Source organism: Natator depressus, chromosome 2 (assembly GCF_965152275.1).
Source record: "Natator depressus isolate rNatDep1 chromosome 2, rNatDep2.hap1, whole genome shotgun sequence".
NCBI lineage: Eukaryota > Metazoa > Chordata > Testudines > Cheloniidae > Natator > Natator depressus.
Window position 1 is genome coordinate 35,564,151 of NC_134235.1, and position 12,764 is coordinate 35,576,914.

The window sequence follows — 12,764 nt, forward strand, 5'->3', positions numbered from 1 at the left end:
GAATGAGCAGCTTCATGCTATTTCCCAGTCTCCCCCCGCAATCCCCAGCTGCAACAGCCATCTGCAGACCATAAATAAGCAGAAAAAAGTTAGGGAACCCAGCTAAATTATACCAGTGGCAAAATGAATTGAAATGCTAGCATTACTACTTAGGCTTCAGAACTGAAAAGTGAAGTGAAAGCTGCTTCATGGTGAGAATTTTGCAGTGTTAATAATTAGAGTCCCCTCAGGAATCAGGATGTCTCCCCTTTTATCAAAGTCCTAACTGGGAAAACACTGCAGGTTCTGTCTCCTCCTGTTTATCGAGACATTTCCATACAGGATTACATTAACTTTTTCACAAATGTACCAATTCTGAACACATCATCTATTTCTTCTCCTCCGCCGCCTCTCCCTGCTGGCATGACAGAGCAGTTTGGGACATATCTTAGGGAGAAGATAGCACACTGGATGGCCCAAGTCAATCATTTTGATGGGGGGGGTTCTGAGTTTTTTCTTGAGCCAGCCTTCACAGAGAAGACATATTGCCCCAAGAAACTTTTGTCAACTCAAAAAATCAGTTTAAAAACAAAAACCAAAACACTTTAACTTACTTATGTTACCACTAATAAATGAGAAAAGTAAACTTTCAACTGGATTTTTCTTCTCCAAGTTTATCCGCTAATTCTTATTCAAATGAGAAAGTTTGTTCGTAGGCTATGGTACTTCTAGTTCATAAACAGCAGCATAGCAAAAATCATCATGTTCATGTACTGGTCTATCTAGAAGTTCTTGTATGTTATTTCCCATATGCTCTAGATTAGAAGACCAGTATGCAGCAGCTCTTCAAATCTGTATATTAGAGATGTGAATGTATAGCACTGCTAAATTAATGGTCAGTTAAAGAGTATTTTACAAGTGTGTAGATTTCTTTTTTTTTTTCTTTTTTTTTTTTTTGCTTGTAATAGACACCTAACATCATGGTTATGCACCAACAGGGAATGCCTTACTGCCTTCTTCACCTAGTTTGCATTTCTCCCACATACACAGTCCCCTCTGTATGTTTCCAGTAGACATGCAGGTGGAATTCTGACCCTACTGAAATCAATAACAAAATTCCCGTCCTCAATTCCTTCAGCACCCCTGCCACACCTTCCCCCACTGATTTCATCTTGGGAACTTTAGAAACAGATCTAACCACCTAACTCTCCCTCTTCTCATCTGCACACACCCCCTATTTGCCAAAGACAACAGATCAATTGTAGTATCTTTATACACAGGTTTTAGACATTGTAGGTATTGATGTGATGTATCTGAAATAATACAAAATACAGTACTTTTATGTCGTGAAAAATATCACACTAGACTTTTTGTGTGAAGTTTTTTTCATATTGCCTGTTAATAGTGAAAAAGCATTACAATCAAACTGGTAACCCTAATTCATCCAAGTAGTCCCATTAACCTCAGATGAATAAAGGTTGAAGGATCAGACCCTTCGATGACTTCTGAATAATTCTAACTGAATGTCTGAAGAAACCACATAAATGAGTTTTCTTCCAATAACTGAATTTTATAGATGTTTATCTTCAGACAAAAATAAGCTTACAAAATCTAATAGAGAATACTTGTCAATATCAAAAGAACTTTTTTTAAATAATGAAAAAAAATGTAATATTAAATATTTTACCACTTCGTTTACAGATTGTCACCAAATTTTAAGCTCAATTAAAGGTGGTTAAAGTTTTTCACTAAAACTTTTTTGCTGAAAAATGGCCTTTTTTCCAAAACATAAAACTTTCTTAAGAAGTTTTGTTTTCCACTTTTTCATTGAAACTGAAAATTGCAAAATTTTGCATTTGTTTCACACATTTATCCTCCTTCCTTTTCATTACTGAATACAACAGAATGAATGATGTTTTGTTTCCCCACACCCACTTTTTCATTCTTCTCCTCCTCCATTAGCGATTTTGTAACTTTTCAAAATTTCCTCACCTTTGAAAAGTTGCAGAGTCGACAAAACACACACACACACACACACACACAAAACCTGGACACCATTTTATTGTACTCATTGACAAAAAAGAAAAATAGAGGAGAAAGGAGAAAAAAATAAAAATTTTGAAATTTTTCAAAATATATTTTGGCCAAAAAGCAATTTTAAAAGGAAAAAATTTTGAACCCTGCAAAACAGAAACAACTTTGAAATTTCAAAATTTTTCCAGAAATTGTTTTTCCACTTTTTGACCAGCTGTCTCCCCTGATCTAGGAGCCCTGCTATCATGACTTCAGTGGGAATTGTACATATACCAGAGCAGAATTTGGCTCATGTTCACTATGACAAATATCTCAGTGTTTTACGTAATCTCGTAGCATAGTGAGCTGAATGTAAGCAGTAACTAACACAGTTGTATTTCATGAAGAAAAAAAATGCATCTTCTATAAATTTTACCAGAAATCTATGATTTTAGGATTACAAATTATACACTATCCTGTAGAAATTTTTAAAAGGATGAAATCATAGTTGGATTATGATGACTACTCTTCAATTTTTCCCCTTCCTTTTCTGATTCTAATTGCCACATAATAAGTCATGCTAATTATTAGACAGCTATTATAATGTTAGAAGTGAATACTCCTCATAGTAGATCACTGGAAAATACAGCCTACAATACAATTAAGTGAAATTAGATACTTTAGGTATCATAAAAAAGTATGAATAAAACTGAAATAATGTGTGTGTGTGGAAAAATATAAGTAATACAAATATATAACTTTATAGCTAAACATTTCTGCTGCTGTAGTTTAATTGTCAACATTTCCATTATTAACTCTTTTCAGGAGGTTATTGCTTTCCTTTAAAAAAATTCTGGCTGAAAGGTTTAAAAGTTTCACATGAAATTTTGCATATATGTATGTCTGACAAAAAAATTACAGTATAGATTTTATCAAATTTATTTTTTAGCCTTTAAGTGTATAAAAAAACTAGTTGAGTGCAAAATTGTCAACTCAATTGTCTGGTAAAAGTGGGCCCTCACTTAATTTACATATTTCTCTTTGCCAATCAGAGCTCTGAAAGCAAAGGCAGTGTCAGCTTGTAAAATGCTCTTATAAGGATGTTATGAATGGGAAAGTATTTTACACACACTCTCCAGTATGTTTTAATGCTATAGAGACATGAATTAGTCTATAGAGAGCAGCTTACTTACGTCTGGGGCTCCTTTTCATTTTGTTGTTTTTGCTGTGGCTGAAGAATGTTATTTACCAGCTCAGTGATCCCACTAAAGGGATCATACATATATATATATATATATATATATATATATATATATATAAGTAGTTATGAGCCAAATCATACAGCCTTTTCTAAAGAACGTTTGCAAGGATTGCAAAATTCAGGGCTTAGTATACCCAATCCCACAAATTGTTCTCCTGTGCAATTTTTTAAAGATTCTTATGTTTCTAAATATATATTTTCACAATAAACTAAAACTGCCATTGCCTATAATAACTAAAAGAAACTCAGCTAAATATATATTTAACAAAGTGACCGGACAGGTCTCTGAAAAATATATAAAAAGGAAATAATAAAAATGCATGTTTTAAAACCACCTAAGCATGTGCCCAAAAAGATTTTAAAAATTAATTATATAAACCAACAAGACTTTTTCCCATAAAATAAGTAAATAAATAAAATAAAACTCCATAAATTAAAAAGCTATAACATTAGGCTGTAACACTTAGAAAAGTCTAGGAAATTTGAAATTAAAGTTATTCTTAACTTTCTTCTCTTTTTATTTGTGGCTGCATGGTTTAAGTTCAACCGTAAGTCTGAATCTCCTAGCTTTGCCAGGTTCTGTTCAACCTTAACATTTTCAAATGGCAAAAACAGTTAATTTCTCATATGGTTCTCCTTAAAGGAAATCCATCGTGGCATGGCACTGTAAAAAGATCATCGGTGAAATCCTGGCTGCAGTGAAGTCAACTGCAAGACTCCCATTGACTACAATAGGACCAGGATTTCACCTCATATCTGTCAAAGCTCAGAAACTTTACAGATATTTCAACGTCATGAAAAAAATGAAATGGAAAATTCCCAGCTCTTCAGATGTATGATGTATATTTTATAGCATTCTATGTATGACCCATATCATAAATACTGTGTATCTACATAGATATGCTACATATAATACTACATATCTGATCATTCAACCTTCCCATGCGTAGAACTCATGTTAACTTCAATGGAAGTTTTTCAAAAAGAGTACTTGCAAGGAAAGGCATTAAATGGAGCAGTGAGAGTTCCTAAGATTCTCTCCCTCCCTCCCCCATCTAATCAACTCAATTGTCTGGTAAAAGTGGGCCCTCACTTAATTTGCATATTTCTCTTTGCCAATCAAAGCTCTGAAAGCAAAGGCAGTGTCAGCTTGTAAAATGCTCTTATAAGGATGTTATGAATGGGAAAGTATTTTACACATACTCTCCAGTATGTTTTAATGCTATAGAGACATGAATTAGTCTACAGAGAGCAGCTTACTTACGTCTGGGGCTCCTTTTCATTTTGTTGTTTTTGCTGTGGCTGAAGAACGTTATTTACCAGCTCAGTGATCCCGCTAAAGGGAAACCACCTGTTTAAATAAGCAAATAATGTGACTGAATAACCAAATAAATCATACTAGTTTAAGTGTTTTCTTACCCAATAATAATAGAAATATACAGGTGGAAAAGCTACAGCCAATGGGAATGTTAGCTGCAATAATAAGTCAGCCACTAAGGATGTACGGGAAATAAAGTTTTACACTTAACCAGGCCACAAGCAGGCAGCAAGAAACTACATCCAGCTAACATGTGGATGAAGTAAGAAGCTGCAGGCAGCTCTCTTACAAGCCAATCAGGAAGCAGATGACAAACTAGCTGCAGCCTATCAGGTATTAGTGAAAGCTAATACCATCAAAGGTGCAGAAAGCAGAACATGGCAAAGGTAGAAAAGTCAAGCCTACTGTACTTTTAAGATATTTTACTTACTGTGTCGGTTGTGGTTTTTGTTCTTCTTTGACCCTAAAAAAATAAGTTTGCACAACTGAGTGCAGTGTACTGGAAAACAGTTTCTATCTGCAGTTCTATAATCTACATCCAATGGGGAAAAATAGTTTAATTTTGTATTAAACTAGATTTACTTAATACTTGTCCATATAGTTGTAGTGAACCGTATTCTTTTTTAACTTCCACTAAGACTAAAAAATGAGGTAGCGTAACATTAATATCTAAAATTGAGTAGAGGGATGTACTGTGATTGATTTCTAATCTTTAGACAGAATAGTTTAGCATATTAGAATATTTTTAGAAATATATTAACCTACAAAATGGAAAAAGGTAGTGTTTTAATCATAAGTTAATATATTAATATTTTATACTTTTATATTTCTGATAGAGAAAAATTTTCAGGGTCTACATGTATAGTTAAATTCTCACTGATTGTAATTCAAAGTGAAGTGAATCTAGTTTCTTGAACCAGTAGGTTAAATTAGAAGATAAACCTTGATTTCACTTTCTAAATTACATTTCTATTTCATAAGCATCAGTGTACAGTACAGCTATGAAAATTAAACAAGTCAGTTTTGTTTGAATAAACCTTACTAGGACTTGAAAAAGGCTGACAGCTATTTATTACCCACAATAGCTATTGAACAATTCTAGTAAGGTCAAATGTCTTTAAGAAAACATTTCAGCTGAAGTACATGCTTAGCTTTGTGCATGCTATCCAGTGCTCTAACACCACCTAATTACACTCGCATCTCACACAGCAAGGACCACATATACACACAGGGTCCCATGTAGTGAAGTACAGAAAGTCATAGAAGTTTACTGTAACCTGCGCCAAAAATTCAAGCAGTAGCCAAGTGTTTTCTGCTTTCTATGATGCCATAGTGAATTACTACTGTGAAAAGGTTCAATGAACATCCACAAAAAGCAAAACTAGGAGAGCGGTCTGTGAAAAGAGTCAGTGACACAGCAGGTAGAATATGATATCCTGAAAATATTTCATAATTTACTACATCAGAGACAAAACATACAGCACAGAATCAATAACTTCCTATCACTGCTTTGCCTCTTTAGTATATTACAATATCACACACACACACACACACACACCCCACTATGTTAAAAATAAGTTACAGTTGAAAAATCAAGCACACAGATGCAAAAGTTAGGAAATGTCTAAATTAAGTTTCCTTGTGCAACCTTAATTCAGCCCATATATTTGTATGAATTGTACCTATGCATTATAATTAAGTCTTTAATCACATGATCAAATACTATTTTTTCCATATGACCTCTACCTCATTCAGTGCCCATAACAGACAGTGCCCCTGAATGGGTAGCTATTCAATAGTTCTTTGTATCCTTCTTGTTCAATGTAAGGTCCAAGCCTTATTTACCATATGCCATCTCTGCATTGAATACAACATAATTACTTTCCACATGGACTGTTCTATGGTCCTCAAAACAAATATTAATGAAATATTCTTCACCTCACACTTGTAAAGTAAAATCATCATCTTCATTTTACAGATGGTCAAACGAAGCACCGAGCAATTAAAACCAACATTGACATAAATGGATACTAATTTTGAGTACACAATTTGAGTCTCCTAGGAACTGATTTTTCAAAGTATTTAACATTTTATATATTCAATGCACAGCCCTGACGGACTTCAATGCAGTTGTAAGAACACTTCTTCAAATCTGACACCAGGTGGCTCTAGTTGGGCATTCATAAAATAAAGGATACACAATTAGTGATCACCTCTGAAAAGTTTTGGTTAAAGAGATGGGCACTCTGTGGCAGAATCTGGGATAGAATCCAGTTCTGCAGGGCACCATTCAACTACCTAAACCACGAGGCCATTCTTTCTCTTCCTGCAATCCCCTGCCTCATTCACTAGACACCATCCAACCCTCTACAAGAAATGAGGCGGGGTGTCTGTTTTGATAATGAGGCCTACAAATTTACCCTAATGTGAGCTCAACTGTTAAAATTGAGTGAAAGTTCATAAAGTATTTGAGATGGGGTATACAAACCCCACACCAGGCTAAAAGGGATTAAAGAACATTACAGGCCCCATAACCCCACCCCTCCAACCCTGAAGAGCATGCTCCAGATGGAGAAAGGATTGAATAGGGAGCAATGGAGCTCAGAAAGAGGGAGGCTGGGCAGGAGGGCAGACCTATCCTGAAGCCTCCCCAAGGGAATAAGACCATGTGCTGAGCTCAGATGCAGCTGATGGTTTGGTTGCCTTTTCTTTTTCTTTTCACCTTATACTGGACTGGAAGCTGGGGGAGAAAGGCAGATGGTAGGAAGTGACCCAGGGAGGGAACCTGGAGGCCACTTTTGGGGGCTAGACACTGTTGACCCTCCTAGGACCCTGGCTCAGAGCCTGGTGGAGTGGGTGGGCCTAAGTTCCCGTACTACTGTCCCTACTACTACCCAAGCTGCCTGCCCACCTCATTGCACCTTTGATTAAAAGAGGACCTGGACTGCAAGACACATCCAGACAGGGAGGTGGCACTAAGTGCACTAACTAGAAGGATACCTAACCCTTTGAGGACTCCGTTACAGTATTAAAATAACCTATAACAACAAATATTGATGAGAAAAGGTGCAAAAGGAAGACAGAAAAACTGGTCTAAACAAAAAGGCCTATTGATATAATTCAAGGCTGTGTTAAGATCATATCTAGCACACAAGAACAGTGTGGGACCATAAATTAATGAACCAAAATTGGAAATTGTGTTGGAAATTAGGCCTAATTAGCAAACAAAATGATGAGGGAATGAGCTATTCCACCCACCACTCCCTTTTGGAGTTCTTAAAAAGAGAAACTTTGGAAGGAAAATATGGACAAGAAAAAAACTGCAAATATTGTCTGTCTGAAAAACAAGAGAAGGGGAAGGTGCGAGCTACACCATGATGGTTGCCACCCAACTGCCTGCTGTCACCACTGTGCCTTCATGATCCTGATACTGGCCAAAAAGATGTCCTGACCAGACTGAGCCAGAGAGAGAGGGACCTATATGATATCTCCCTCTTCACTGGCTCCAGCAAAATCCCAAAGGCCACCCAGAATGTGAGACTTTGTCACACTCCTCTCCCACATGTGTTTTCCTTCCCCACCATACTTCTTCTCTTTACTATCCTTCTCTTTTGACTTCTGTTCAATAAAAGTCTGACTTAGCCAGGCAACACTGCGTATTTTGCAACACTGCTGTAAGAGAGACAACTAAAAGTAATGCCCTTGAACAGCCCAATGTTGGTACAAATTTGCCAGGTCTCTGAGTGGCTGATAAGACCATTTTCTGTGCCTGTGTTTTTCCAGCAGAAAAAATGTAGTAAGAGTCAACATCAGAGACAAAAGCAGTATTTTCCATATTTACTATATTTTCTTTCCCTTTCTATGTATTTTTGTTTTGTTTTGTCTTCTAGGAAATAGGACAGGACTTTAACAACAACAGCAACAATGACAGCTCCAGCCCATCTCAGCTAACTTATCTTTTCCCCAAAAAAGACACTTATTACCATCTAAGAGACTGTCAAACAGGTGGTGGGGCTGGCTTCCTTCTGAAGACTCTCTGCAGGGAAAGGGACAGGGAACAACGAATGTCGTTAAAATGAAAGCCTCTCTTAAAATTTTACATTTCAAATGCCTTAACTGTTTTTCCTGCTTTTCTGTATCTTAAGTAGAAGAAAGATTTTCATGGTGTGTTTGCCATGGTACTAAGCATGCTGAGGTCTCTATATCAAACTCTCTAAAGCTTGTTTAACACTGTTCAATGTTGAACAGTGATAGGGTCATGTTAATACTTAACTCTTTGGGCCCATGTATTCCATCTAAATTAAGACAAGAGGTCCTACAGACAACAGACTCATTCACTACACAGATCTAATAGATTCCTTGAGCGCCATTCATCCTCTGCACTGAATGAGGGAAAGGTCTTCCTTGACTTTACAACCTTAACTTTTTAATATAATTTCCTAGGTTTAACAACAATAATAATAATCCTGGAAAAAAATTAAATGCTACCATACCAACCCTTTACAAGAGTCATCACCAGAATTGGAATCTTTAGATCCAGAGCACAGAGTTCTCTACAACTTGAACTAATGGAGTAATTGATAACAGTAGAAGGCTTTTATCCTCCATGTGAACAAGCCACTAAATGAGGATCTGACACAAACTTTTTCAGCAGGTTTCAGAGCTATTTGCTAGACAGCAGAGGAATGCTGAGATTCAAGGTTCCTGAGTTCAATTCATATTCTTGAAGAGAACGTGCTTTTGTGGTTACAAACCAATATCCACATATTGCCTCTGTCCCCTCTTCTCTTTCCTCACCTTGCAGCCTGTTTCTGCCCCCCACATCTCCCCGTATGCCTCCCTGCTGCTTACCCCTCTTTATGCCAGAAACGATTCTTCCTTCTCCTGTGTGCCAGCAGTGGAACCCTTCAGAGCACAGAAGAGACATGCTCAGTGCAGCTGTAATCTGAGAATTTAGCTGCCAAATTCCATCAAGGCTCAGTTGAGTGTGTGTGAATTATGATTTTTCAGATGCTAAGTACTTGTTGAAATTTGGGCAGATTTTCATGGTCCACCTGCCAAATTTGAAGCCCATATTCCATATTTTATTCAATTATTATAAAAATTTAACATAGGCAAAACAAAGTATTTTCCCTAACCCCATTTTGAGAAATGGCTAACCCATTTTTCCCTCAAACATTCAAAAAAAAAATGGAGTCAGCCACTTAGCATGGAAAATTTCAAACCAAACAGCTGAACTTTGGCAAAATTATAATCAGCTAAAAACAAGATCTTATGATGGGAAGTATTAGACACCCTTAAGAACAGTGGTCCTGCCTACAATCTACAGAAACAATGATTACCCACTACTGAGAGATTATTTGCAAATGGAGGGGGCTCAGACAGCAGAGATAAAAAATGGCTAGTGCTACTTCACTTGCAGGAACATGTAAAGGAATACCCAATACTCTATTATCCTCAACACAGGGTCTGTTGTTTTTAGCTTTCTAAAATAGATTTTCAAAGCCACCAATTTTGTCTTTGCACCCCCCTATGAAGCAATCCAAATGCTCTGTATATGTGACCTATTCTCTTCATTATTTACTACTCCCCCTATTTTTGTGTCAACCGTAAATTTTATCAGTAATGATTTTATGTTTTCTTCCAGGTAATTGATAAAAAGGTTAAATAGTATAGGGGCAAGAACCAATCCCTGTGGGACCCCAGTAGAAACACACCCAATTACAATTACATTGTGAGACATATCAGTTAGCCAGTTTTTAATGTGTACCATGTTAATTTTGTATCATTCTAGTTTTTTAGTCAAATTGTTGGGCAGTACCAAGTCAAATGCTTTACAGAAGCCCTAGTATATTACATCAATGCTACCTCTTTATCAACCAAACTTGTAATCTCATAAAAAAATAAAATTACTTTGATGGAATCTATTTTCTATAAACCCAAGTTGATTTGCATTAATTATACTAACCTCCTTTAATTCTTAAGTTCCATTTCTACCACTCCTTTATCTTGCCTGGTATTGATATCAGGCTGGCAGGCCTATCATTAGTCGGGTCATCCCATTTATCCATTTAAATACTGGCACAACATTCACTTTATTGCAGTCTTCTGGAACTTCCCCAGTGTTCCAAGAGTTATTCAAAATCAACAGTATCAAAATAGTGAGCTCCTCAGTCAGCTCTTTTAAACTTCTTGCATGCAAGATATGTGGACCTGCTCTTTTTAAAATTTTAAAAGTTTTTAAAATGTTTTAGAAAGTCAGTGGTTCCTGACTTACCATCCTATTATTAGATCATTAGAACTTCCCCTAAACAAGTAAACCATTATGTCATCGGCATCCACTGCATTTTGCAACTTGAACAGCCTGAAAAAATCTGCTATATCAAGCACTTACATACAAAATTATATTTCAAAAGTTAATAAACTGGGAAGATAAATAGATAGGTAAGTAGATGAGCTGCACAGCTTCCTTCAGTCTTAAAATGTTCATAAAAATATTTACCTTTACATAGTTTTTGTAATCTTCAAAGTGATGCACAAATATCAACCTGTTTTCAAAATATCACTAGGACTTATCATTATCTTTATTTTACAGAAGAGAAAAATTGAGACACACAGGAGTCAAGTGACTTGACCTAGGGCACAAAGCAAAGCAAATCAAGACTGCTACTCCAGTACTAATTCCTGTAGACTGCCCTGATTCCCATGCATTACTTTTATTCAATAGTGTTATTATTGTATGTGCGGGTGGAGGTATTTTTCCCATTTAAAAATTAGTTTAATTAACTGTTCATGAAAGGGGTTGGATTGACCACTTTGGAAAGAGAAATATTCTGTTTACCCAAAGAACAAGTACAGCCTGGGAGTATGGTAGTGCAATCTCCTCCCATATTACCCTGCCAACATGACTTTGCTCTGACAGACTAGTTAGAGTCCATGTCTATTCAATCTTATCCTCTCTAGGGACATTGCTAGCAAGAATGCCAGTTGTAATGAGGAAACTGAAATTGGACTGAGATCACCAACTCATTTAACTTAGGCCAGTGAACAGATGGCACATGATAGTAAATTTTGATTACCAAAGACTAGGACTCAGTTCATCCCAGCAATCTAAAAGGTGAAAGAGTCTGCATCCCATTTCCAGTCTCATGAGACATCTAGCTCCACTTATGGCAAGTTTTAGATCTCATCCAAAATAACAGCTGGAACATCAGCCTCACATTTCTATTTTCTCAATTAGACCCTGATCCTGCAAATGTTTACCCATATGTTTAAATTTGAATATGTGAGTGATTCCACTGAAAAGGCTCTGACTACTCAGATCAGTGTTTGTAGGATCAGAACCATTTGTCAGAAGATTTCGGTCTCCACAACACCTACCTAGCTCCTTTCACAAGCCCAAGATTCACTGTAAAATATTAAAAGAAGAAATCGAGGCCTTTCGTACTTCCATGGCAATTTTTGCAGGTGTGGTAATACTATTTTGCATGTATTCTGCATCTTTTATTCATGTGTCTCAAATCACTTTACAAACATTAATTAAGCCTCCAAACTCTTTTCTGGGTTACTTTTAGTTATGTATTTTTTACAGCCATTACAGAGAAGTAAACTGAGGAAAGAAGGCCAGATAGGCCTTATGTAATGTAGCATCTTACTTCACGAAAGGTCCCATTGACTTCAGTGAGACTAGTCATGAGCAAGATTACACGACAAGTTAGTAACAGGAAAGAATAGAACCTATTAGTCTCAACTCCCAAGTGTCTGAGATTAATCCCTTGACAACACTGTTCCCTGGTGTACTGAATAAATTCTACCGTGGATTCATTCTCCCTACTTAAATTTTCTCTGTAGTTTTAAATAGATAAGTTGGGATGACCAAACATTTTCCTCCAGTGATAAAAAGTCAAATATGCATGCAGTGAGAGACCACATTCCCCATTCACCCTCCAGAGAATGAAAAGGCAGAGGCAGAAAGAAAAGGAAAAAAGGAAAAACAAAAACGGGGGGAGGGGGGGAAAGGACTTAGAAACAAAAAAAGGATGTAGGGAAAACAACCTGTACTGCCCAGAACACTTACTCTGCTGCACAAATATCTGATATAAAAAACTACAGAAGCTAACATAGAATTATAAGTATTATGAGTCAGTGTGTTTTTTCTATTAAATGTTTTTTCTTTTTAGAATTTTCTATATT

At 36.4% G+C, this 12,764-nt stretch overlaps 1 protein-coding gene across 20 annotated transcripts in view; it reads right to left on the minus strand.

Moving 5' to 3' along the window:
- Positions 1–12,764, minus strand: part of RIMS2 (regulating synaptic membrane exocytosis 2) — a 737,938-nt gene that overhangs the window by 621,453 nt on the left and 103,721 nt on the right. For 12 of the 20 annotated variants that reach the window (XM_074943965.1, XM_074943967.1, XM_074943973.1 and 9 more), the window contains exons 2-3: positions 5,002–5,034; positions 4,518–4,604 (exon numbers count right to left, since the gene is read on the minus strand). The exons of the other annotated variants lie outside the window; for them this stretch is intronic. In XM_074943965.1, the coding sequence (XP_074800066.1) occupies positions 4,518–4,604; positions 5,002–5,034 (120 nt within the window). The remainder of the gene's footprint in view (positions 1–4,517; positions 4,605–5,001; positions 5,035–12,764) is intronic. 20 annotated transcript variants of the gene reach the window in all.